Here is a 26,073-nt window from a genome sequence, read left to right as displayed (position 1 = left end):
AGGGTTGGAACCTAAAATTTCAGAGTAGACCCAGAATTCTATAGCCTAAGCCGTCGTCGGCAAACTGCGGCTCGCGAGCCACATGCGGCTCTTTGGCCCCTTGAGTGTGGCTCTTCCTAAGCCTTAGTTAGGAGTACCTTAATTAAGTTAATAACAATGTACCTACCTATATAGTTTAAGTTTAAAAATTTGGCTCTCAAAAGAAATTTCAGTCGTTGTACTATTGATATTTGGCTCTGTTGACTAATGAGTTTGCCGACCACTGGCCTAAAGGACTTTTAGAGTACCTCCACATTGGCTTGTCTTGTTTTCTGGGCAAAGAAGCTGACTATGAGAGGGGCGAAGTACTTTTTCTAAGGTGGTACGGTTATAGCTTGGCTAGATTCTTTTTTGTTTTCTTTGCACCTATTTTTGCATTAGAGCGAGTTTTTTGAGAAGTTGTTTGAAATTTATTTCAGAAGATGAGGGGAAGTTAGTTTGTACCACAATATTGGAACTGTTGGCAATTCAAGTTTAGCTATAGAAACCGCTTTTGTGTGAAGTTTCACTTCTTTTAGAATTAGTGATTTCAAAAATTGTGTGCATCAGTTATCTGTAATTTCCATGTAAATAGTGTATATATTTTTTCTCAAACTTTATTTTTTTACTTTTTTTCCTTCATTTTTATCCAAAGGGAAATAAATTTTGCATGAAAACATAAAGAAATTTCATGTTTGTATTAATAAAGTGTTAATGATTTGTTGATAATGTTTCTTTTGGGGTTTCCTTTTAATTTGTGCCTTCCAGGTTTATTAGCTATTCTCAGGTAGTTAAATATTTTTCTTTACAGTACCATGTTCTTTTCTTTAGGGATATCGAGCAATTCCTCCAACCTACAAATGACTTTAAATGAATTTGTGTGGTAATTTTTTTAATGTATTTTTATTGATTTCAGAGAGGAAAATCAGTGATGAGAGAGAATCATTGATCAGGTGCCTCCTGCACACCCTCTACTGGGAACCAGACCCCCGTGCCCTGACGGGGAGTCGAACAGTGACCTCCTGGTTCAGAGGTGGGCCTCATCCACTGAGCCACGCCCACTGGCTGGGTTGAATTTGGTTTTTAAACTTAAATTATTGGATCCCTCTCTCTCTCTCTCTCCACAGGTAGATAATATTTCAGTATATACTGTTTTCCATACTATTAAGAAATTAAAATGTAGTAATTTATAATTAATTTCTAAAGTTTCAATATGTGCACAGCTTAAGCTATTGTTTGTTCCTGGCCAAATGGGTGGAATAGAGTTGGTGAAAAGAATTATGACTAGGAACTCACTTTTGACTGCCATGTTTACTAGATGCCTTTTCTTTTTAAATTGAGGTATACTCAACATATAACATTATTTAGTTTCAGGTATGACATAATGACTCAATATTTGTGTATATTTCAGAATGACTACCACAATAAGTCTAGTTAACATTCATCACCATACATAGATTTTTTGAGTGAGAACTTTTAAGATCTACTCTTAGCACTTCATGCCTGTTCTTAAAATAGTAAATCCTGTAAAGTGCAATATACCCTATTTAAGAAGGTTTAATTACTAAAATAAACTATTATACCATATTGTATAATCCACATGAGAAACAATGAAGTACAGAATTATTGGAAGATAACACTCTTGTAGTTTTGAGATACTCTTTGAAAATGTCTTAAATGTTTACTTACATAAACAAGGGTTGTGTTCTACAAAGGTGTTCAGCTTCACTCTTTAAATTTGTTTTCTTTCATGGTGAAATAACACATTCTGAAATGTATATAAACCTAATTTACAGTGTAGTGACCAGTTATAAAATAAACACCCATGTGACCATTACCCAGATAAAGAAATAGAATATTGCCGGCACCTCAGAATCGATGGTGTGTGTTTTCTCGTCCCCACCTCTCCTTTTATAGTAATTTCATCCTTTTTTCCTCATAGGTGGTATAATTCTTTATTGTTGCCTATTTTAAAGCTAGATACATATACTTGGGGCTTCTGTGTCTTGCTTTTTTTGTTTAGCGTTGATTTAAACGTTTGTCTTCATTGATAAAAGGGTTGTTGAAAGTGTGTAGGAAATAAAGTTTAGTAATAATTTGATTAACCAGGTTTCTTACCCACCTGAGAAGTTTTCATGCTCTTTTGCAGCAGAAAGTATCTAAAAAAGGGAAGGCATTTCATCTCTTTGCTGGAGATCAAAAATTATTTTGTGATTGAACTCTTTATCTGGAGTCAACAGCTTGTCTCCAGATAATCTTGACTGGGCAGACAAATTCAGTCTTACAGTTGACACTGAGACTACAAGGAAAATCGAGGGCGGGAGGAGACATCACTGTCTTTCAAGAGACAAAAGATAATCAAATAACTAGATAAATGAAAAAATATTAGTATTTAAACTAGTATTTATATTACAGACCCTAACTGTGTTTTTTGCCAACTGTTGTTCAATTTAAAGTATATTAAAATTTACGTAAGGAAAGGAGTGGTTGTAGTTAGTTCTTGGAAGAGAGAGAAAATGGGGATGTAAACTGAAGGAATTCAGGAGAACCCTAAGAATGGACTGTTTAATGTATTGATATTCTTGTAGAGGATTTTTGACCCTGGATTGTGTGTAATTTTATTTGTGTAGCTATCATGGGATGTGAATAGCTTGTATTTCTGTTACATTGTTTTCTTCTTCCAATCTTCCATAGCTACCACTTTTATTTTCCCACAAATCTTTGTTTTCTTTATTGATTTAGTACTATTTTGGTCTTTAGGAAGAATAGGAAAGGTATGATAGGATCCTTTCAGAAATAGTATTTGGGGAATACTAAGTTTTATTCAAAGAAAGGTTAAAGCAAAGGTCATGGATCTTTATATAGGAACTTGAAATCTGTTGGTTGTGCAAATTTGGCACTGTGTGTTAGCAAGTGATTAAGTATATGAAACGTGATTCCAGCTTATCAGCTTTTTAAACATTAGAAAATAGTTCTTAAGATAAACTTGAATGCTCTCTAATGCATTTGTATTGGCCAGAATGATTTTGATCAAATTCAATGTTTGTTTTGTTTTGTTTTTTGCTGTGCATTAGTATGGAACCCATGCTACTTAAATGGGTAATAATTTAACTCTAGGACTGCCTTTCTTCAAACTTTCAATTTTGTCAGTCAGTATTCAAACTTAGAATTTAAACCAGGGGTGGGCAAACTTTTTGACTCGAGGGCCACAATGGGTTCTTAAACTGGACCGGAAAAAAAGCATGGATGGAGTGTTTGTGTGAACTAATATAAATTCAAAGTAAACATCATTACATAAAAGGGTACAGTCTTTTTTTTTTTTTTTTTTAGTTTTATTCATTTCAAACGGGCTGGATCCGGCCCGCGGGCCGTAGTTTGCCCACGGCTGATTTAAACCAAGTATCACAAGAAAGGTATACATACTTATTACCCATTCTCCCGCAAATCCCATGTAATACTAGTATATACCAGGGAGAAATATAAATGACTTTGAATTAGGCTCTATTTGGATAATGGTTCAATTTAATGATTTAAGTTATTTTAATCCCTCTGGTATTCCTCTTATATGAATTCCCCAAGGAAGTGGGGATTCTTTCCTGAAATGTATTAACTGTTAGAAAACATGCCAGGCATATTTCTTTCAGAAATAGCAATCTAGTGTAGCTTAGCTGTCTTACAGTTGGGATGTATTGTTACAGGTTTTATTAATCCCAATATACTAGTAAAGCAAATTTACTTAAATTTTGTTCAGGACTATTCACTTAACAATTACTAAATAGGCCAGAGCCATTTTGAAGAAGAGACTTTGTTACTTGTTCTTTGACTAAATGAATAAGATGATATTATGGTGAAATGGGGCTTATTTCCCCCTCTAATGATAATAATAATATTAATAACTTACTGTTCTCATTATAGGTAGACTAACAGAAGACCTTTTCTAATCTTACTAGAATATATTTATTCCTACACTGTATTGGGAACAGAGTGAATGTTTATTTTATATTAACACAAATCCTTTATCCTTAATGATGATAACCACACTTTGTTTGTGGTGGTGATGATAGTAGAGGCATTCTCTATTGTGCAATACCTTGATTAACCTTGGATTTGACAGTGATGTCAGTAAAATCATATGTGTAGTTGTTTGATCTTCATCCCTGTTTCTGGTACAGAGCTCTTAAAACTCTTAACATTTTCTGAATGGGGGGAGGGCTGTCTTTTGGAATGTTAATGAGGTGACTTTTGGAAAGCCCCTAGGTAATCTAAGGATAGGGGCTGGTTGCCAGAGACGGCCTTGATGCAGTGGTTCTCAATCTTCTGGCCCTTTAAATACATTTTCCGCATGTTGTGACCCAACCATAAAATTATTTTCGTTGCTACTTCATAACTGTAATGTTGCTACTGTTATGAATCATAATGTAAATATCTGATATGCGGGATGGTCTTAGGCGACCCCTGTGAAAGGGTCGTTCGACCGCCAAAGGGGTCTCGACCCACAGATTGAGAACCACTGTTAGAGGGTTGGAACTGTAAGCCTCACCCCCAGACCTTCTGGGAGGGGAGTGGATTGGGGGTTGAATCACCAGAGGTCAATAATTTAATCAATCATGCCTGTGTAATGGAGCCTCCAGAAAAACCCCAAAGTTCGGAGTTCGGAGAGCTTCCAGGTTGGTGAACATGTGGAGATTTGGGGGGAGTGGTGTGCTCCGAGAGGGCACGGAATCCTTACACCCTTTCCCAGATACCTTGTCCTATGCATCTCTTCCTTCTGCCTGTTCCTGAGCTCTATGCTTTTATGATAAACGGGTGATCTAGTAAGTAAAATGTTTTTCTGAGTTCTATTAGCCATTCTAGCAAAAGACTTGAACCCAAAAGCACAGGTGACAACTTGTACTTCAAATTGGCATCTGAAGTTGGTGTGGATGGGTGTCAGTCTTGTAGGACTGAGCCCTTAACCTGTGGGATCTGATGTTATCTCTAGGTAGATAGTGTCAGAATTGAGTTGAATTGTAGAACACTCAGCTGGTGTCAGAGAAGTGCTTGGTGGTGTGAATCCCCCCTCCCCCCCACACGGATTGTTTAATAGTGAACAGCATAATCTTTTTCAATTAAGGTGTCTTTTTAATTTTATAGAAGGAAAGAATTGATTAAGATGATTACAGAAGTAATTTATGTCATTGATTACCATCAGCACTTGGGAGATGGCTGATTGGCTGGATAATTTAGGAAGAACCTTAAAAGAGGGAGATTTTTTGTTGCATGAGTATTTCTCCCAAGTACAATGAACTCTTGGGGAATTCTATCTCAAGTTTTAACTCACTAGTTGAAGAACACTGATTAAGAAAAGACAGACTAGTTAATATCTAAAAAACATGAATGATAAAAGTTTCAGTGTTGTTAACTTTTAAAATAGATGAAATAAGACAGATGTCAGCAGTAGAAGTAAAATTTCCAAACTGAATAATCTATCTTGATGTGGAGGAAGAGTAAGAATAGGTATTATCATTGTATATACAGGCATTGGAATATACTAAAGTCATGCTAATGATGAGTTTGGGTGGGGTTAGATTAATGATCCACTTGGTTTCTTGGCTCTTGACTTAACTTGATGAATATAGGTAATTAACATGGAAATTAAGTAACTCTTAAGGAAGGCACCACAGCTTTGATCTCATTTAAACTTGCTCATAAGAAATTCAAGTATACTAAACAAAAATACTCATTACGGAAATAAGTTTCTTGTCTCCATTAAATTGTTTCTGCAATGGAAGTATCTTTGTCCATGTCAGTTACTGGGGGGGATCATTGAATATTGTAGATCTTGAGAGTTAAATAAGCCGAGACATAAAGTCTTTTTTTTCTTTTACTATGGATTGAACTCTTGACAAAATGACTGGTCAGCTCTTTAATTATACTATTATTCCACGTAATAACATTATTCCTGTGAGTCCTGTTAGGTTAGGTGGCTCAGGAGGCGGCGTAGGAAATAAAGAGAGTTGATCAGAAAAGGAAGGAAGGAGAGGTTTTATTCTGCGTCCCCGGGCGACCTACGAACTCCAAAGACAGGCGCGTGCCTGTCTTTTGGTGCACAGGACGCCGCTCAATAAACTGAGCCACTCCAGCCCCACACATAGCCTATCATCTTGGTTTTCTTCTTGGCACTAGGAAACCATTGTTCCCGCCGCAGGGGTCGTCACGGTTTCCAGGTGTCGTCATCTGTCTGGTAGCTGACCTGTTAGGAATTCCAGGGTGGGACCGGCATCTTTGTCACCATTTACCTGGTGCACTGGCCTGTTAGGGATTCTAGGAAGGGCCCAGTATCTACCTCACCATCTGCCTGTCTTTTGGTGCACAGGATGCCGCTCAATAAACTGAGCCACTCCAGCCCCACACAACTAATACCCTTTTTAAGATATATTTTTTGAAGGTTGTTAAAATGAGTCAGTCACTTCATTAGAAAGGGAAATCTTTTCTCCTATTTAAGATACTTTAATTTTGGTTATTATAATAGTTTACCACTTTAAATAGTGTCTAATATAAACAGCATTTAAAATGAAAAAAAGATTTTCCTTTTATTAGTAAAGTAAAAATCATTCTGGACTTCTAAAAGTGTAGTAAATAGTTGTAACTGTTCGGTGTAAATTGCAACATAATATAAAGTTATATTAACTTTTATAAGTCAAGCTATATGGAAACTCCTACTTGTATATAAGAACATAGATATCCATATATGTAACTGAACACAATGATAAAACACCTGAGAAACCCCTACCCAACTATAGAACTAAAACATTACCAATTTCACATCTATTTAAGTTCCTTTTCTAGCCTATCATCTTGGTTTTCTTCTTGGCACTAGGAAACCATTGTCCCAACAGGGAGGGGGGCGCTTTTTTTATACAGCTGTTCAGTGAGGGCGGGGGAGCATGAGCTGTGGGAGTTCCCGCCGCAGGGGTCGTCACGGTTTCCAGGTGTCCTCATCTGTCTGGTAGCTGACCTGTTAGGAATTCCAGGGCGGGACCGGCATCTGCGTCACCATTTACCTGGTGCACTGGCCTGTTACAGATTCTAGAAAGGGCCCAGTTATCTACCTCACCATCTGCCTGGTGGAGGCATGCATCAGCTCCTGGACCCCCTTTCGACCTAACAAGTCCTAAACCTGATATGCTATAATGATCAGTTTTAGATGTTTCGCTTAAAAATGTGTGCTTTAAAAACAAAATCTTTATCAATGCGCCTTTAAAAAAATCTGTTACAGTGAGCTGGTGGAGTTTGTTGAATATATTGAGAATCAGAACATTGCATATGTTCATAATTTTAAAATTTTAACACATTTGATTCATGGAAGTTTAATTTCAATACTAAAATTATTTCTACTCTAGACCTTAGCTAAAGAAAACTTTTATTTTAATATGCTAACCAGCTTTTTGGCATTTGAAGGAATAAGATAATGAAAAAATGTGGCCCAAACTGGTTTGGCTCAGTGGATAGAGCATTGGCCTGCAGACTGAAAGGTCCCAGGTTCGATTCCGATCAAGGGCATGTACCTTGGTTGCGGGCACATCCCCAGTGGGGGATGTGCAGGAGGCAGCTGATCGATGTTTCTCATCGATGTTTCTAACTCTCTATCCCTCTATCTTCCTCTCTGTAAAAAATCAATAAAATACATTTTTTTTAAAAAAAAATGTGGTTGACGAAATAAATCTAATCTTAAAATTGTGTAAAGGCCAGTCATTTTTTCAAAGTAGAAAAATGAGCTTGAGGAGCAACTAATATCTTTTTTTTTTTAAGCCTCACCCGAGGGAGAGAGAGAAACATTGATGTGAGAGAAACACCCATTGTTGCCTTTCCTATGTGCCTCGACTGGGGATTGAACCTGAAACCCAGGTATGTGCCCTTACTGGGCATTGAACCTATAACCTTTTGGTGCACAGGATGCCGCTCAATAAACTGAGCTACTCCAGCCCCACACAACTAATATCCTTTTTAAGATATATTTTTTGAAGGTTGTTAAAATGAGTCAGTCACTTCATTAGAAAGGGAAATCTTTTCTCCTATTTAAGATACTTTAATTTTGGTTATTATAATAGTTTACCACTTTAAATAGTGTCTAATATAAACAGCATTTAAAATGAAAGAAAAGATTTTCCTTTTATTAGTAAAGTAAAAATCATTCTGGACTTCTAAAAGTGTAGTAAATAGTTGTAATTGTTCGGTGTAAATTGCAACATAATATAAAGTTATATTAACTTTTATAAGTCAAGCTATATTGAAACTCCTACTTGTATATAAGAACATAGATATCCATATATGTAACTGAACACAATGATAAAACACCTGAGAAACCCCTACCCAACTATAGAACTAAAACATTACCAATTTCACATCTATTTAAGTTCCTTTTCTAGCCTATCATCTTGGTTTTCTTCTTGGCACTAGGAAACCATTGTCCTGAGTTTTGTTTAACATTCCCTTTGCCATATTATAAAACAAAAATAAAAACTCATGTATCTCTAGAGAACATACTGCTAAGTTTTGCTTTGGAGCTTTAAAAAAAATAGTAATATCTTCTATGTAATCTTTGACTTGCATTTATACATTTGGGAGTGTTGGAGACTTGGGCTTCCAGTTTTTAAAAATGCTACTATGATGCATATATGTGCATGCTTGCTAGGGTATATACCTGGAAATTTTGTCATAATATGTTTCAATTATTTATAAAACTAAAGTACACCACTGGTGGCAAAACAGTATTTTCTTCACAATTCAGTGGATTCAGTGGGAGGTTCTTCTGCTTCATGGTGTCAGCTGTGGTGCTGGGATGATTGCAGTCATCTACAGTCAGCTGGGGCTGGAATAACTGAAATGTTAGATGGTTCAGAGTAATCTGGAATCTTGACTGGGAGCTCAGCTGGGGTTTTTGGCTCCTTGTGGCTCCTTGGGCTGCCTCACAGTAGGATGGCTGGGTTGTAAGAGCATTCCACGAGAGAAGAAGCTGCCGGACCAGTTATAGGCCTGGAATCATCAGGATCACTTACACTATGTTTTACTGTTCAACATAGACTCAGTCCTATCTCACAGTCAAAGGAGAAGATGCATATACAGGTAGGGGCAAAATTGTTTTGGGCCAGTCTTTAAAGACCAGCAATCACAGTATGTTTATCATTTTTATTTCCTCTTTTGTGAAATACCTTTTCATTTCTTTGGTTAGTGTTTTTATTGGGTTGTTTTGGATTTTTTGAGGGAGGAGAGACTAAGTCTGGAGTAAATTTGTTGCAAATCTTAATGCATTTTGTGGTTTATTGGTCCTTAAGCAGTCTTCTGAGGTAGATATTTTATTACTCTCATTTTACATATTTTATTACCCCCATTTTACAAATGAGAGAAGCACTGTTTAGTATGTTAAGAGAATAGGCTTTGAAGTCAGACAGCCTTGGGTGATATTTTTTGGTATAAAGAATAGGATGTGGCCGAAACCGGTTTGGCTCAGTGGATAGAGCGTCGGCCTGCGGACTGAAAGGTCCCAGGTTCGATTCCGGTCAAGGGCATCTACCTGGGCTGCGGGCACATCCCCAGTAGGAGATGTACAGGATGCGGCTGATCGATGTTTCTCTCTCATTGATGTTTCTGACTCTCTGTCTCTCTCCCTTCCTCTCTGTAAAAAATCAATAAAATATATTTAAAAAAAAAAGAATAGGATGTGTAAACATGTACAGTTATGAAATAGCATGATGCTTCCATCAGCCTACTTGTTACACCCCTGACCCTCCAAAAGATTGAGACTCAGACAACTTTACAAGTAATTTTTATTCATTTATGGTCAATTATAATGTTTGAGATAAGTGTGACTTGTTATGAGGCGACTCAGGCCAGGTGACACTTGCCCAGAGTGACAGTCTAGAACAGGGGTGGGCAAACTTTTTGACTCAAGGGCCACAATGGGTTCTTAAACTGGACCGGAGGGCCGGAACAAAAGCATGGATGGAGTGTTTGTGTGAACCAATATAAAATTCAAAGTAAACATCATTACATAAAAGGGTACGGTCTTTTTTTTTTTTAGTTTTATTCATTTCAAACGGGCCGGATCTGGCCCGCGGGCCGTAGTTTGCCCACGGCTGGTCTAGAAACTAATATTCAGCTTCAAGTTCTTTCTAGTCCTACCTGCCTTCCCCATTCCTCAATATTTTTCCCTCTAAATTATTCAGTTGGAACAGTCCGTCAGGATCTGATAATCCATTTCAAACACTTATGTTTCAGTAGCCAGACTAGTTTTGCTATCACTTCTCCACTTTGAGGGTATGATGAATTTCAGAAGATAATGGAAAGGAATTGGCTGATTTTTTCACTGACTCTATTGCCATACTTTATAGTGGAAATTAAGATTCTTATGAATTATAGTTAAACTAGTTTTATAAAATTATAATAGAAGCCAGAGAGGCTCACAATTAATACTCAAATATTTGCCTTAGGTATTTTAAAAAGAATACTGTAGGCATGCAGCTGAATTGCCATAAAACTGAAAATGCCACAGAGCAATTCTGAGTTAGTTCCACAATGCAGGCCATTCAGTAAAATGTATACTTTGCCTGAACAAATACAAGATATGCAGAAATAAACTTGTAGACTCTTCTTCCCAACCCTCAAATTTAGGAAGATCGTTCTGTGTATATAAGTATAGTTTCTGATCATTACAATTCTGTGTGTTGAAGACAGACATCTCAGTACATCTCTCCAGTGTAGATAGAAGCGTTGCTTCAGGCAGCATGATGTATTTTCATGTCACCAGATTTTTTGGATCTAAGATTCAGAGGCAGAAATGAAAATGGTAATAGTACTTCTACTTATTGGAGGGATTCTTTGACATGTAGTAGAATACAGAGAATCTTTAGACTTTGACTAGGAATATTTTCTACCAGTGATACCAGCCATTGCATGACTGAGCTTCTCATTCATTTTTACTCTTTCCAGTCCCAGATTCTTACACATAATGCCAGTTCCACCAGGTTGAGTATAGTATAACACCATTTGTAAAAAAGAGGGGGGAAATTAAGTTCATTTAAAATTCAGTAAATGCATTTGTAACATAATTTTCAGAATAAACACATTTTTAAATAAAGTGTACCAAAAACATGTTACTGTCTTAAGTTTAATGCATGTTATTTTATAGACATTCATACAATTACTTTCATGTAATTTAATATTTTTATCACCTTATTTTCAACCCCTTTCAGAATTAGGGAGGAAACTGATTCACTCTCCTTTTCATTCTTGTTTTTTTTTTTAACTTTTCTGTTTGAAAATAGGGTGGTAAAAACTTGGTAAATTGGGTCACTTTTCGTTTCTCGGGAATATAAAATGAACTTCACACCTAGAAGAGAACACAGAAATTATTTGTTGTGGTGATTGCCAAAGCATGTTCTGCAGAACACATACCCTAGGAATTGTAGTTCAAAACAAAATAACTTTAAATTTGGAAAAAACTATATACCCCATCCACTTATATTTTACGTACATTAGTATGTTAAAGGCTGGGAAATTCTTGAATACAATGTTAATTTTTATTTCACCAGGTGTTTACCATATTTAATTTAGGAATCACTGTAGAATTTTTTTTAGTATTCCATGCAATGCAGTTTGGGAAAGACTGATTTAGTTGCTTTATTTGATAGATGAAAAGCCTAAGACCTAATCATACTAAGTGATTTTCTCAGAGTCATAGAGGACTGACAGCTTAGCAGGTTTGAAATCTTCATATTTTTTTAAAAAATTATTGCATTGTAAACATCAAGTATATCTACATTATAATGGGAGAATATTTATTTTGATGATTAAGTTGAGTATTTTGACAGCCAGCTCTTCAGTACTTAGTAATATGTCAAATTTTAACACTGCTTTGTAGCTTATTACTGTCTCCCTTTAGGTCTTAAAAATTAAGATGTCTAGAGAAGCTTATATATATTGATTATTTTGAGTGATTGTTTTATTTTAGTTTATCCCTTGATGTTGCTCCCCCACCCTGAATGTTGTTCATTTCTCTCTTGAGCTTATTAGTTAGCCAAGTAACTCTGGTTCTTTAATCATAGCAAATTATGAGATTTTTACTATATAATTGGATATTATTACTATATACAATGCTTGTTAATTGGAGATCTTATTTCTTTAGTATCTATATATATAAAGAACCAGAGGCCGTCACATATGAAACAATGAAATGGACGATCAAACAGGCTGAGTGGGGTGACAAGGCCGGCAGGGAGGTTAGTGAGGGACAACCAAACGACTGAGCAGCAGGCTGCGTGGGGCTACCGGGCTGGCAGGGGGGCAGGCAGTGGGGGGCACCCAGGCCGGCAGAGGGAGGCAGTGAGGGGCAACCAGGCCAGTGGGGGCGGGCAGTTGGGGGCGACCAGGTCGGCAGGGAGGCCAGTTAGGGGTGACCAGGCTGGCAGAGGAGGGCAGTGAGGGGCAACCAGGCTGGCGGGGGGACAGTTGGGGGCGACCAGGTCGGCAGACAGAGGTGGTTAGGGGTGATCAGGCTGGCAGGGGGGCCAGTTAGGGGTGATCAGGCAGGCCGACAGGTAAGCAGTTAGGAGCCAGCAGTCCTGGATTGTGAGAGGGATGTCTGACTGCCAGTTTAGGCCCAATCCTAGGCCGGTTTAGGCCCGATCCCTAGGAATCGGCAGTCAGACATCCCCCGAGGGGTCCCAGATTGGAGAGTGTGCAGGCTGGGCTGAGATGACCCCCCCCCCCCCTCCGTGCACAGATTTCGTGCACCAGGCTTCTACTATGAATATATGTCCTGACTTAAATATATGTATTATGATCTATCTATATATATATATATAAGGCTAAGCGACCCTCTAACCAGCCAGTAGGTATGACGTGCACTGACCACCAGGGGGCAGACGCTTAACGCAGGAGCTGTTGAGCTGCGGTGACTTGGCAGCGGTGGTTCTTGAGTGACACACCCGGAACCAGAGAGGAGGGAGCCCAATTCCAAGGTGCATCACCCGAGAACCGCCCTCTCTCAATCTGGGACCTCTCAGAGGATGTCGGAGAGCCGATTTCGGCCAGATCCCCGCAGGTCAGGCCGGGGGACCCCACCTGCTGGAGGGACCCCGCTTACTCCCCAGACAACCTTTGAGCCACAACGCCACCCCTGGTGCGGCCGGCTGGGGAGGGACTGCAGGAGGTTGGCTCCAGGGTGTGTCTGGCCCCTCTTGCCCAGTCCCACCCAGCTGCTACCTTCTAATTAATTTCCTTTCAATGTGCACGAATCCGTGCACTGGGGCACTAGTACTATATAATGCTTCTTAGTTGGAAACCTTATTTATATAATTATTATATAATGCCAGTAAGTTAGATTATTAATAATAAATAAATGTAAATATAACATGTTTACATGTAACATTTGTTGGAGATTTTGTTTTTGTAATACATGAATGTGTGCCTGACTTAAATGTGTATTACACGTGTGTGTAATATATAGAGAGAAAAAATACATACAGGTCTCTTTAGATTTCAATCTGTATTGGAGCAAATAGTTTTAACTTATCAAATACATTATTTTATATATGATCCTAGAATATTTTTTTAAAAAGTGGCACTAGGACACTTACACAAACCTTATTTTGATGTAGTTTTTTGGTGATAGCTTCTCATTGTTCTTTCCTTTTTTTCCAATTAGTTTAAGTGTCCTTCATAAAACAGGAGAGGCCCTCCTTTTTCAAAGGATATTTATGGAAAATTGATGGTTGTCAACTGCCAGTCAAGGCAAAAGTTAAGAGAAAGGACTAAAATAGGGATCTGGTTTTCAATTAATATGTATTTGGAATAAGTTTTTTTCTGTGTGTTCTTAATGAATTTAATATCATTTGAATTGTAATGCACATTACCTTAAGTGGGAGGATATAGAAAAACTCAAGAGGTCTGCAGGATGTTTTCAGCTTTTGAATAATAACCCTTGTTTTTTTTTTTCATGTATTGCTCGGAAGTAGAGTGTAAACAGGTAGTTTATCAGTCTGATACATACAGTCTACTCTCTGCTTATGAAAGATCTTGAATCAGAATGACCCATCCATGAGTTGTAAGAGCAGGGAGCTTAACATCAGTTGGAACTGCTTGTACATAAATGAGTAGTGGTGATTTGGTGGTATGGCAGTGGTTAATCTATATTTGTGGGTCTTTTCAAACTTCAGAATTGACCTATGTAAAACATTAAAATGACTTCTTACTCTGCATCATTAGTAATCCTTTGAAATTTTATTGTTTTGCAGTTACTTAAACACTGATATCAATCTCTAGTCATACTAGGCTTGAATATATCCTCACATGAGTTTCTATAGTTAAAGTAATAAAATTAGCTTTGTGTTTAATATGATTATCTAGAGAGTGTTCATATGTATCACGTGGCAGGATTGGATTTAGATTGTTAGTTTTAGTAGTCTTACTAAACTTTTTTTTCTGCCTGGTGTATTTATTTAATCAACATGTCAGTCTGGCATGTTTTTGTTTTTTATCCTGCCACTAGATGGCAGGAATAATAAAAGGTAGTTTGAAATGTCAACTTTAGTTTGTGGTCTTAGCTGCTTTGTACTTTTCTTATATCTTTGTTGTTTTCATTTTCCATTAGTGCTGAATTTTGTGCCAACTAATGGAACTTCTGTAGATCTGGCATCTTGTGTAGTCTAAGAGTACCTAGTGTCTGGATAAAGGAAAAAAGAAGGAACAGAAGAAAATCTTTATGTAATAATTGATGTTCTAGCCCTGTGCTTTTCATTTCTATTTTTATTTTCTTTGTGGAATTCTATTCCTTTTCTTTATTTCTTAGTGCTCTTATACTTATATTGACATCCATAACTGGTAATTTCTGTTATGGCATTAGTTGCCTTCTCATTTATTAGGTGAATTAACCTGGCCAATTTTGTAAAATCTTACAACACTGTACTTTGTAAACAAACTCTGAGAGTTATAATTGACTATAAATCTTTTCACAGAATGATTTTTTAAAGAGCCTGTTTATAGCCTTTGAAGAATAGTGGACAGAAGCTGGGTAGTGTGATGTAGCTTCCATTATTATGTTCTATTACATAAGACTTTGTCTTACTAGTGGACTTGCACCAGTCTCCCATTGCTGGAGTTACGAAGTAAGCAGCCATCCTATATAAAAAAGGCTAATATGCGCCCTGATCGGTTTGGCTCAGTGGATAGAGCATCAGCCTGTGGACTGGAGGGTCCTGGATTCGATTCCCGTCAAGGGCATGTACCTTGGTTGCAGGCACATCCCCAGTGGGGAGTGTGCAGGAGGCAGCTGATCGATGTTTCTCTCTCATCGATGTTTCTACCTCTCTATCTCTCTCTTTCTCCCTTCCTCTCTGTAAAAAATCAATAAAATATATATATATATTTTAAAAGGCTAATATGCAAATCGACTGAACTGCAGAACGACTGGTCACTATGATGCGCACTGACCACCAGGGAGAAGATGCTCAATGCAGGAGCTGCCCCTGGTGGTCAGTGCGCTCCCACAGGGGGAGTGCCACTTAGAAGCCGGGCTCATGGCTGGCAAGTGCAGCGGCAGTTGGCGGGAGCCTCTCCCGCCTCTGCAGCAGCGTTAAGGATGTCCAACTGCCACAGGGAGCGGGCCTATGCCATCAGTTGGACATCCCTGAGGGCTCCCGGACTGTGAGAGGGCACAGGCCGAACTGAGGGGCCTGCCCCCTCCCCAGTGCACGAATTTCATGCACCAGGCCTCTAGTGTTGTAGATAATGCCCACGTGGCAGAGAACTGCAGGCAGGCTTTATGAGGCTCTAACAAACAACCAGCATCAAGGAAATGGATTCTACTTAATTGAGCTTGAGATGGTTGGCTTTGGTGAAGTATGTCTCATTTGGAATTTTGGTTTTCAGATGGTCTCCCTCAAGAAAGAACCAAGTTTTTATATAGCTTAACATAGATTTTCTTATTTTAATAAAGCCGCTTATCATTAGAGGTCTTTAGGAAGCAATGTGGATGGAACTCTGAAATTGGAAAAATACATCTTTTCCATAAAGCCAATATCTTTTTTAAAAGAATGTGCTTTTTTCCCCTTGTTTTCTGATACTGCAGTTTTTGCTACTATATTTTGAAAAAATAAGAAAATCCTTTTTCTTTTATGTAAAACCTAGGAATAAAGCCGCTTATCATTAGAGGTCTTTAGGAAGCAATGTGGATGGAACTCTGAAATTGGAAAAATACATCTTTTCCATAAAGCCAATATCTTTTTTAAAAGAATGTGCTTTTTTCCCCTTGTTTTCTGATACTGCAGTTTTTGCTACTATATTTTGAAAAAATAAGAAAATCCTTTTTCTTTTATGTAAAACCTAGGACATCTTTATATTTTTGGATTCTTTTTTCTTTTTGCTGTTCTGATCTGGAGTTTTTGTTCTCATATTTCAAATTGCTGATTTGATTCTCGGCGTCCTCTACTGTTGATTCCCTGTAAATTATTCATTGCAGTTAGTGTATCTTTCGTTTCTGATTGGTCCTTTTTTATGTTGTTGATCTTCTTACTAAGTTTCTTGAAGTTCTAAGTTCCTTGAGCATCCTTATTACCATTGTTTTGAATTTTGTATCTGGTAGTTTGCTTGCTTCCATTTTATTTATTTTTCTGGAGATTTCTTCTGTCTTTTCATTTGTGACATGTTTCTTTGTCTCTTCATTTTGACTGTTTCCCTGTGTTTGTTCTATGTATTAAGTAGAGGAGCTGTGTCTCCTGGAGTTGGTAGAATGGCCTTGTATAGTAGTGTCCTGTAGGTCCCAGTGGCTCAGCCTCCCCAGTCACCTGAGATGGGCACTCACGATGTGCCCCTGTGTGGGCTATGTGCATTGCCCTGTTGTAGTTGAGACTTGATTGCTGTTGGCATCACTGGGAGGGATTGATCCCCAGGCTCATCAGCTGTGCAGGAGACACCCCTATAGAGCAGGACTTGCTTCAGTGGGGTTTTGGTGCTCACTGAGTTTGTCCCTTGAGTGTGTTGCTCTTGGATGTGGTAGGGTTATAATATGGGGTGGTCTGAAGCTGACCACTGGGTGCACTGGCTCTAGGGCCTCCTGGGAGGTACAGAGTCAGCTACTACCTGTGCCCTGCCCGGGGCTACCAGGCACAAGCTACAAAATGATGTGCAGACAACTGCTACTTGTGTTGGGCTTGGAGGTGCCCAGGTTGGTCATAGCATTAAGGCTAACAATATACTGTTCTTTCACTTAATTTATTCTCAGACATTTTTCTGATTTGTGTGTGTGTGTGTGTGTGTGTGTGTGTGTGTGTGTGAGTTTCACTGCCATATTTTTTACAGAGAATTGGGAATTAATTAAACATAGAAAACTGTTTCCCACCTCAAAGACTTTTTCTTGAAGATAGAAAAGCCATAGGTTAATTTTAGGACTGTGGCATAATTTTTTTATTTTTTAGCCTTTAAGATTAAGGGTGTTTTGTGGTATTTTTCTTTAGTACATAATCATGAGATTTCATTGTTGTTTTGAGTATACATTAGATATTTTAGTGTAATGTAAGATGAAATAGCAAATCTAAAACCAAATGTATCAAGTGGTTAGGTCTCCAACAAGATCCATAGAAGGGAAATGCAGAGGCTGCCCTAGTGTACAAATGGGTTGGCACTTTTTGTTTTTCTGAAGAAACGTAATTTAATTTTATGTTGAATAAGCCTTAACCAGTTTGTAAAGTGCTATTTAAGTTGTAATGTTTTTAATACAGTATTGTACTAGTATCTCTACTAAAACCTCAGAAGTATAACCATTTTTCCATAAATGAGATTATTCCATTATTTAATCTTGTCTTGCTTCTTTAGGAGGTGGTCACTTTTCCCTAAATCAAGCATATAAACTATTCTTGGCTTTTGAAGAGTTTGTTGGGAGGAAGAAAATACAATATCTCCATTAGAACCCAAGAAATACAACCATTTTTCCATAAATAGGGTTCCATTATTTAATCTTATCTTGCTTCTTTGTGAGGTAGTCTCTTTTCCCTAAATAAAGCATATCAACTATTCTTAGCTTTTGAAGAGTTTCTTGGGAGGAAGAAGATACAAACTATGGAATTTACAAGGATTTTCTTTTTTAAAGGGTGGCTTCCAGAAACAAGTTTTTATAGAGAAAAGGCATTTAAAAATGTAGTGCTTGCCTTAACCGATTTGGCTCAGTGGATGGAGCGTCGGCCTGCAGACTGAAAGGTCCCAGGTTCGATTCCGGTCAGGGGCATGTACCTTGGTTGTGGGCACATCCCAGTGGGGGCTGTGCAGGAGGCAGCTGATAGATGTTTCTCTCTCATCGATGTTTCTAGCTCTCTATCTCTCTCCCTTCCCCTCTCTAAAAAATCAAAATACATTTTTTTAAAAATGTAGTGCTTTTGACTAGCCAAAGGACACTTCAGGTCTTGTTAAAATATGTTTCATAAGAAAATTATTTATCTTAGTTTCTTATAAAGTTGGATCTCCAAGACCTCTTTAATTTGTAAAATGGCTATTTTTCTTCCTTTATAAATTTTAAAAAAACAAAAAACGTTATATTCTTACATCCCCAGTTTCTTCTTGCATCTTTAAACAATTAATTTACTTTTCATGTTTATATGTCCCTTTCAGAAATGAAAACTGTCCGTATGAGAATTATTTTGTCTATCTTAATAAGTTCTTCCCACATAATTGAAACTGCAGTGTGGCTTTAGGGATTAAGTCTAGAGAATTTGGGGGAGGCACTTTTTAAAAAATATATTTTTATTGATTTCAGAGAGGAAGGGAGAGGGAGAGAGAGATAGAAACATCAGTGATGAGAGAGAATCATTGATTGGCTGCCTCCTGCATGCCCCACACTGGGGATCGAGCCCACAACCCAGGCATGTACCCTTATCGAGAATCGAACTGTGAACTCCTGGTTCACAGGTTGATGCTCAACCACTGAGCCATGCTGGCTGGGCAAGGCACTTATTTTTGAAAAATTACTATGAAAATGTCAAACCAAAAATACAGAAGACCACAATCTCATATCTACCATCTGTTGTATTTAATAATTAATCATCTTTTTGCCACACTTGTTTCCATACAAATCATTTTATTGAAGTTAAAATACCAAAAATTGCTCTGACAATATTAATAAAAAAGATAGGTAAAAATCTGGTAATGTTCTCAAACTATTTTAAGATAGCTGTTATTTTACCACTTGTGTGTTTCTCTTTTAGTTTAGTTTTATTGGTGACTCCTAATCTTTAATACATCATTTCTCAGTTTACCTAGTTTTATTTGGGGAAAACTGTAATTTGTATGTACGAGAATTAGTGTGTGTGTGGAATTTTCCATAATGAAGTTTATATATATACTAGAGGCCCGGTGCACAAAAATTTGTGCACTTGGGGGTAGGAGGTCCCTCAGCCCAGCTGTGCCCTTTTGTAGTCTGGGACCCCTCGGGGGTGACCACTTGCTGGCTTAGGCCTGCTCCCCGGGGGATTGGGCCTAAGATGGCAATCAGACATCCCTCTGGCAGCCTGGCAGCCCTCAGGGGATGTCCACTTGCCAGCGAGGAGCAGGCCTAAGCTGCAGTTGGACATCCTTAGCGCTGCTGAGGAGGCGGGAGAGGCTCCCACCACCACCGCTGTATTGGCAGCCATCAGCCTGGCTTGTGGCTGAGCAGAGCTCCCCCCTTTGAGGGCACACTGACCACTAGAGGGCAGCTCCTGCATTGAGCGTCTGCCCCCTGGTGGTCAGTGTGTGTCATAGTGACCAGTCATTCCCAGTCTTTCTGCTGTTAGGGTCAGTTTGCATATTACCCTTTTACTATATAGGATAGAGGCCTGGTGCACAGGTGGGGGCCGGCTGGTTTGCCCTGAAGGGTGTCCCGGATCAGGGTGGGGGTCCCGCTTGGGTGCCTGGCCAGCCTGGGTGAGGGGCTGATGGCTGTTTGCAGCTGGTCACACCCCCTTCAGGGTGAGGGTCCCCACTGGGGTGGCCGGCCAGCCTGGATGACGGGCTTATGGCTGTTTGCAGCTGGTCACACCCCCTTCAGGGTGGGGGTCCCCACTGGGGTGCCTGGCCAGTCTGGGTGAGGGGCTGAGGGCCATTTTCAGGCTGGCAGGTGACTGAAGCTCCAAGGCTCTTTTTTTTTTTTTTTATTCTGTGATTTATTTACCTTCTATAGCTGTCACTGGAGCTGAGAGCCGGCTCCAGCTCTGAGGCCGTTGCCAGCTCTGAGGCCGTGGCTGGCTGAAAGCAGGTATCTGGGTTTGTTTAGATTCTATGATTGAAACTCTGTTGCCATCACTGGGCTCTAAGCTCTGAGTCCACTGGCGGCTGAAAGCAGGTACTGGGGTTTGTTTAGCTTCTATAATTGCAACATTGTTCCATCCGGAGCTCAGATCTGGGCTGTGGCAGGCGGGGAACCTTGGCTTCCTCTATTGCCGGGGCAACCAAGCCTCATGTTCGCTTCAGCTGCGTGGCTGCCGGCCGCCATCTTGTTTGGCAGTTAATTTGCATATCTCACTGATTAGCCAATGGGAAGGGTAGTGAAGTTACGGTTAATTACCATGTTTGTCTATTATTAGATAGGATAATTTGTCTATACAATTATTTAATTCGTGTGTATATGTAAACTACATACATATAGTATCATGGAAAATTTCTAGCATACACAGAAGTAGAGCTAATACTATAATGAGGTTCTGTATATACTTCATTCAGCTTAAACTGGTATCAATTTATGGTTCATCTTGTTTTGTCTATAATACTCCCCCAGCTATTTAAATGTTTTTTAATATGTAAATTGGATATGCTAAAATTGAAGACTACTTTGTACACACAGTTGTTTACTTTAATGAAGGGAGTAGAGGACAAAAAATTTAAGTCAGTGTTACTATTCATTAATAGTGTGTCAAAAAAGAGAATTAAGTAAACATTAATTGAGCCTCATGAATGAAGTGCCAGAAACTATATGATAAATCTCCATGGATACAAAAAATCACTATTACATTGTGAGATGAACTAACAGAGTAGAGGTTTCAGCATGATGGGAAGGATGGAATATTAGAGAAGGCACCTTCAAGAATTCAAGTTTTAGACCACTGCATAAAGAAGGCAGAATAAAATGAATGGTAATGTAGTGGGTTTCCATGTAGATGGAATGATGAGCTGAGAGAAAAACAAGCCAAAATTGCTCAATGAGAAGCTAAAACTCAAGATGGATAGATACATTCATATTTCAGTTGTTTACTGCAGTGATTTTCAACCTTTTTAATCTCGTGGCAAACAAACTTAATTACAAAAATTTTGCGGCACAACACACAAATACATATATAATAGAGGCCTGATGCATGAAATGTGTGCACTTAGGGGGGCCCTCAGCCCAGCCTGGGCCCTCTTGCAGTCCGGGAACCCTCGGGGGATGTCCAATTGACGGCTTAGGCCTGCTCCCCGGGCCTACAGTCGTACATCCTTAGCACTGCTGCGGAGGCGTGAGAGGCTCCTGCCACCGCCGCTGCTCTTGCCAGCAGTGAGCCCGGCTTCTGGCTGAGTGGCATTCTCCCTGTGGGAGTGCATTGACCACCAGGGGGCAGCTCCTGCATTGTCTTCCCCCGGTGGTCAGTGCACATCATAGCAACTGGTTGTTCTGCCGTTCGGTCGATTTGCATATTAGCCTTTTATTATATAGGATATATGTAGTAGTATATATTATATATTTTGTCAACCTGACAACAGATAGGTATAATTTTGATTCATTTACATCAGACAGCTATTGTTGTGTTGGCTGTTGGCATTTTTTAATTAAAAAATCTAAAGGAAAGAGGTCAGTGTCCCTAACTAACTAGTCAGGTATTGCATATTTAAAAAAATTTTTGTGGCCCACCAGACAAAATTGTTGGTTTATTGTAAAGAGAGAGAATAGTTGTGTGGTTAATCCAAATGCCTTTTTTATTTGTTTTAGATTATTTTCCCCCCAGTTATAAACTTTGGGGGGGGTATCTTTTTTATTGAGATATAATTAACATATACCAATGTAATAGTTTTAGGAGCACACCAGAATGATTTGATATATGTGTATATTGCAAAATGATTACAAGTTAGTTAACATCCATCACCACACCTTAGTTACAAATTATTTTTTCTTATGATGAGAACCTTAAGATTTCTTAGCAACTTTCAAACATACAGTGCAGTGTTGTTAACTATAGTCACCATACTATAAATTACACCCCAAAGACTTATTTATCATATAACTGGAATTTTGTATCTTTTGATTATCTTTACCCATTTTGCACATTGCCTACCCCCACCTCTGGCAACCGCCAATCTGTTCTCTGTATGAGTTTGTTTGTTTTGTTAGATTCCACATATACAATATTTGTCATTCTCTAACTTATTTCACTTAGCATAATATCTTCAAGGTTCATCCTTGTTGTCATAAATGACAAGATTTCCTTCTTTTTTTATGATAGAATAATATTCCTCTATGTGTGTGTGTGTGTGTGTGTGTGTGTGTGTGTGTGTGTGTGTGTATACACACCACATTTTCTTTATTCATCTATCAATGGACACTTATGTTGTTTCCATGTCTTGGCTATGCTGCAGTGAATATGAGGGAGCATCAGTGAACACTGGGGTTCTCTTTTGTGAAAACTTCAGGGAATCTATGGCTGTCATGGGGGCTATTTAGATCCTCAGTATCAAAACCTACCTAGGACCTCCCAGGAAAAAGCCACTGGGGGCTCTCTTGGCACCTACCCACATGGCTGGTATTGATAGCCTCCTCTCTTCATTTCTACCTATCTCCAGATGTCTCAGCTAAGCCTGTTTCCCTAGTAATCGTTTCTGCATGGTTATTCTCCATTTTGTGCTTCATTGTGCTGCTTTAGGATCTTCAATGTATTCTTGAGCTTTCCCAGGGATATTTTCCTTCATGGATAGCTGTCTATCTCCTTTCTTCTTCTTCTTTTTTTTTTTTTTGGTGGGTGGGATGAAAACTGGTGTCTCCTATGCCATCTTGCTGATGTCAGTTCTGAAAATACTTTATTTTCCTTTTTGAACTTTTTACTATTTAGTGTATCTTTCATTTTGTTTGTCTTGACAATCATTTTTGACACTCGAAAAAACATACAGTTCATTTATCATAGGTCTTTATCCTATATAATAAAAGCCTAATGTGCTAAGTGTCTAGTCGTCCAGTCAACCAATCAAAGCATAATATGCTAAGGCCACTCAACTGCTTGCTATGAGGTACACTGACCACCAGGGGCAGACGCTCCTGTCGGTTAGCTTGCTGCTGGGGTCCAGCCAATCAGGACTGATTGAGACGGGCCAGACATACCCTGGAGCCCTCCTGTGATCCCTCCCCGGCTGGCCAACTCCCCGCGTCCCTCTCCAGCCCCGATCGTGCATCATTGGGGGTCCCTCGGCTTGGTCTGTGCCCTCTTGCAATCCAGGACCCCTCGGGGGATGTCAGAGAGCCAATTTTGGCTCGATCCTGCAGGCCAGGCTGAGGGACCCCACTGGTGCACGAATTCATGCACTGGGCCTCTAATCTTATCTAATAAAGGGGGAATATGCAAATTGACCATCACCCCATAACTGTCAAGATGGCTGCACCCACAGCAGAGGCCCAGTTCCTGTAATGAGCCTTAACGAGCAATCAGCAGGGACCTGAGGGTGCGTGGTGCTGGGCCGGGGGCAGGAGAACTGAGGCCGCACCCCCTGCCCAGCAGGGCTTGACGGGATCTCAGGCCACGTCCCCCATCTGGCAGGGCTTGATGGGGGACCTCAGGCCCTGCCCCAGCACCAGGCCTGGCGACCTGAGGCCACGCCCCCCCACCCAGTAGGGCTTGACGGGGATGGGACCAGCTGGGTCTAGATCTAGCCCAATGGGGGTGGGGCTGGCCAGGTCTGGGTCTCGTGCGATTTCGAGGTGCACATGGGTGGGCAGGGGCTTGACTCTGGTTCCTGTGGCGCGCCCCAGGCTCTTACAGGAGGAAGATTTTTAGATATATTTTACTAATTTCCTTTCATCTCTGACACTTCTATTATAAAGGCAAATAGCAATATTAAAATATTTTCTCTAATTAATTCCCTTTTAATATGCACAAATTTTGTGCACCGGGTCACTAGTTTTGTAATAATAGTAGCAGTAGCCTTCAAGTGCTTTAGAGACATTATATTGTTTACTCATTATATCCCTCTTTTCCAGATGAAGAAACTAGAACATAGAGAACATAAGTCATTTTGCCTAACCAAGGTCACACAGCTAGTAAAGTGTAGAACTAAAATTCAAGCCCAGGCAGTATGATTCTAACATCTGTACTCTTAACCTCTAGGTTATACTTCCTTTCAGGCCACTGTAGCTTCTTAGACCTCTGATGATATTCTTATTTCTGTTTCCTATGGTATTAGTTTTCTTCCAATAGTTGATTTTGATACTTAGCTTTTATGTTGCTCACTTTTTTCAAATGTTTGATTTTTAAGTGTGTGCTTTTTTTATTATTTCTTTTTGTATTTGATCAAGCCTGTCTAAATTATTACATCTAGTGATTGTGGGAAAGAGAGTTGTGACTTGATGCTGGGAAGGATATATCAAACTAATATTGGATATGAGGATTTCCTGTTCATGTTCTTTCTGTCCAGCACTGTTCTGCTTTTTGATTTACTTGTCAACATATGTAGTGCAGATACTTCCTTGGTTGGCAATGGTCGGGGAAGAGGATCCACCAGCTGCCTGGCTGGCGTTCCTAATGCCATTACTCTAAGGCTTTCTAAAGGATTCTCTCTTGCTACCCATAACCTGCTTTAAATGAAACATGGTTTGCAGTTTACTTCTGCTGTGGTTTCTTCAATTTCATTTCTTCCCATTAGTCTTATGTCTTCTATTGCTACTATACAGTACTATTATAGTTTAATCTTATGGCTTTAGTGCTGTTGTGATATATTTAGCCTGTAATTTTAGGGTTGTAAGATTGGAGGTGACTATGTCAAATGTGCTCTGTTCACTTTGATGCTATCTTCTGCCTGTAGTTCTTAATTTTTTGAGAGCCATTGAAATCTCTTTGACCATTTGGTGAATTTTATGTACCCCACCCTGTTTTTTTAAATTCAAGTGCAGCTGTCTACCTTTTGTACCCGAAGCAATGGCCAGATGTTAATTTGAGCGTTAGTAGTTTTATAGACATTGAGCATAACTGGGTTGGTAGTCATTGGGGCGGGGGGTGGGGGGCACTTTGCTTTTTAGTTAGGTATATTAGAGGAATGAGCTGATTTCTTGGAAAATAATTTGTTACTAAAGTTTGAGGAAAATTGTTATAAAAGATATATTTATGTAGCCATGGAATTAACTATAAAGACACTTATATTTAAAGTATAATATAGAGCTGTTTCTTTCTAACAAGCAGTTTTGTAACATTTCTTTTTTTCCTGTTTTCTCTAGGTTTAACTATAGATCAACACATCATCTTGCCTCTCATGGGTTCTATGAATTTTTAAATTGGTTTGATGAAAGAGCATGGTATCCACTAGGAAGAATAGTAGGTGGTACTGTAAGTATATTTGCAGTTATTTTTGTTCATATCATAAAATTTTATAGTTATTTGAGTAAATCATAAGCTGCTAAGATGAGGATTCTCGAAAGCTTTGTATAGTTAACTAATATAGTTTTACTAGAGGCCTGGTGCACAAAATTTGTGCGGGGGGGGGGGGGGGGGGTGGAATTCCTCAGCCCAGCCTGCATCCTCTTGAAATCCAGGATCCCTGTGGATTGGGCCTAAACTGGCAATCGGACATCCCTCACGTAATCCAGGACCGCTGGCCCCTAACCGCCTCTGCCTGCCTGCCTGATAGTCCCTAACCACTCGCCTGCTTGCCTGATCGCCCCTAACCCCTCTGCCTGCCTGCCTGCCTCATTGCCCTAAGCACTCTACCTGACTGATCGCCCCTAACCGCTCACTAGGGGCAGCCGGCTGGGGTGAGGAGCCGTGGTAGTTCTGGTCTCTGGTCGTTGTGGTCATTCCGCTGTTTCGGTTCGCTGGGCTTTTATTATAT

At 39.3% G+C, this 26,073-nt stretch overlaps 1 protein-coding gene across 1 annotated transcript in view; it reads left to right on the top strand.

Annotated features, from left to right (window-relative positions):
• STT3B (STT3B, catalytic subunit of the oligosaccharyltransferase complex) overlaps positions 1-26,073 on the top strand; it is a 76,969-nt gene that overhangs the window by 6,754 nt on the left and 44,142 nt on the right. The window contains exons 2-4 of the mRNA XM_023752913.1: positions 19,248-19,260; positions 20,229-20,275; positions 25,463-25,571. Of these exons, the coding sequence (XP_023608681.1) occupies positions 19,248-19,260; positions 20,229-20,275; positions 25,463-25,571 (169 nt within the window). The remainder of the gene's footprint in view (positions 1-19,247; positions 19,261-20,228; positions 20,276-25,462; positions 25,572-26,073) is intronic.

This window comes from Myotis lucifugus, unplaced genomic scaffold (genome assembly GCF_000147115.1).
Source record: "Myotis lucifugus unplaced genomic scaffold, Myoluc2.0 scaffold_39, whole genome shotgun sequence".
NCBI classification, from domain to species: domain Eukaryota; kingdom Metazoa; phylum Chordata; class Mammalia; order Chiroptera; family Vespertilionidae; genus Myotis; species Myotis lucifugus.
This window is presented reverse-complemented; position numbering and strand designations above follow the sequence as displayed.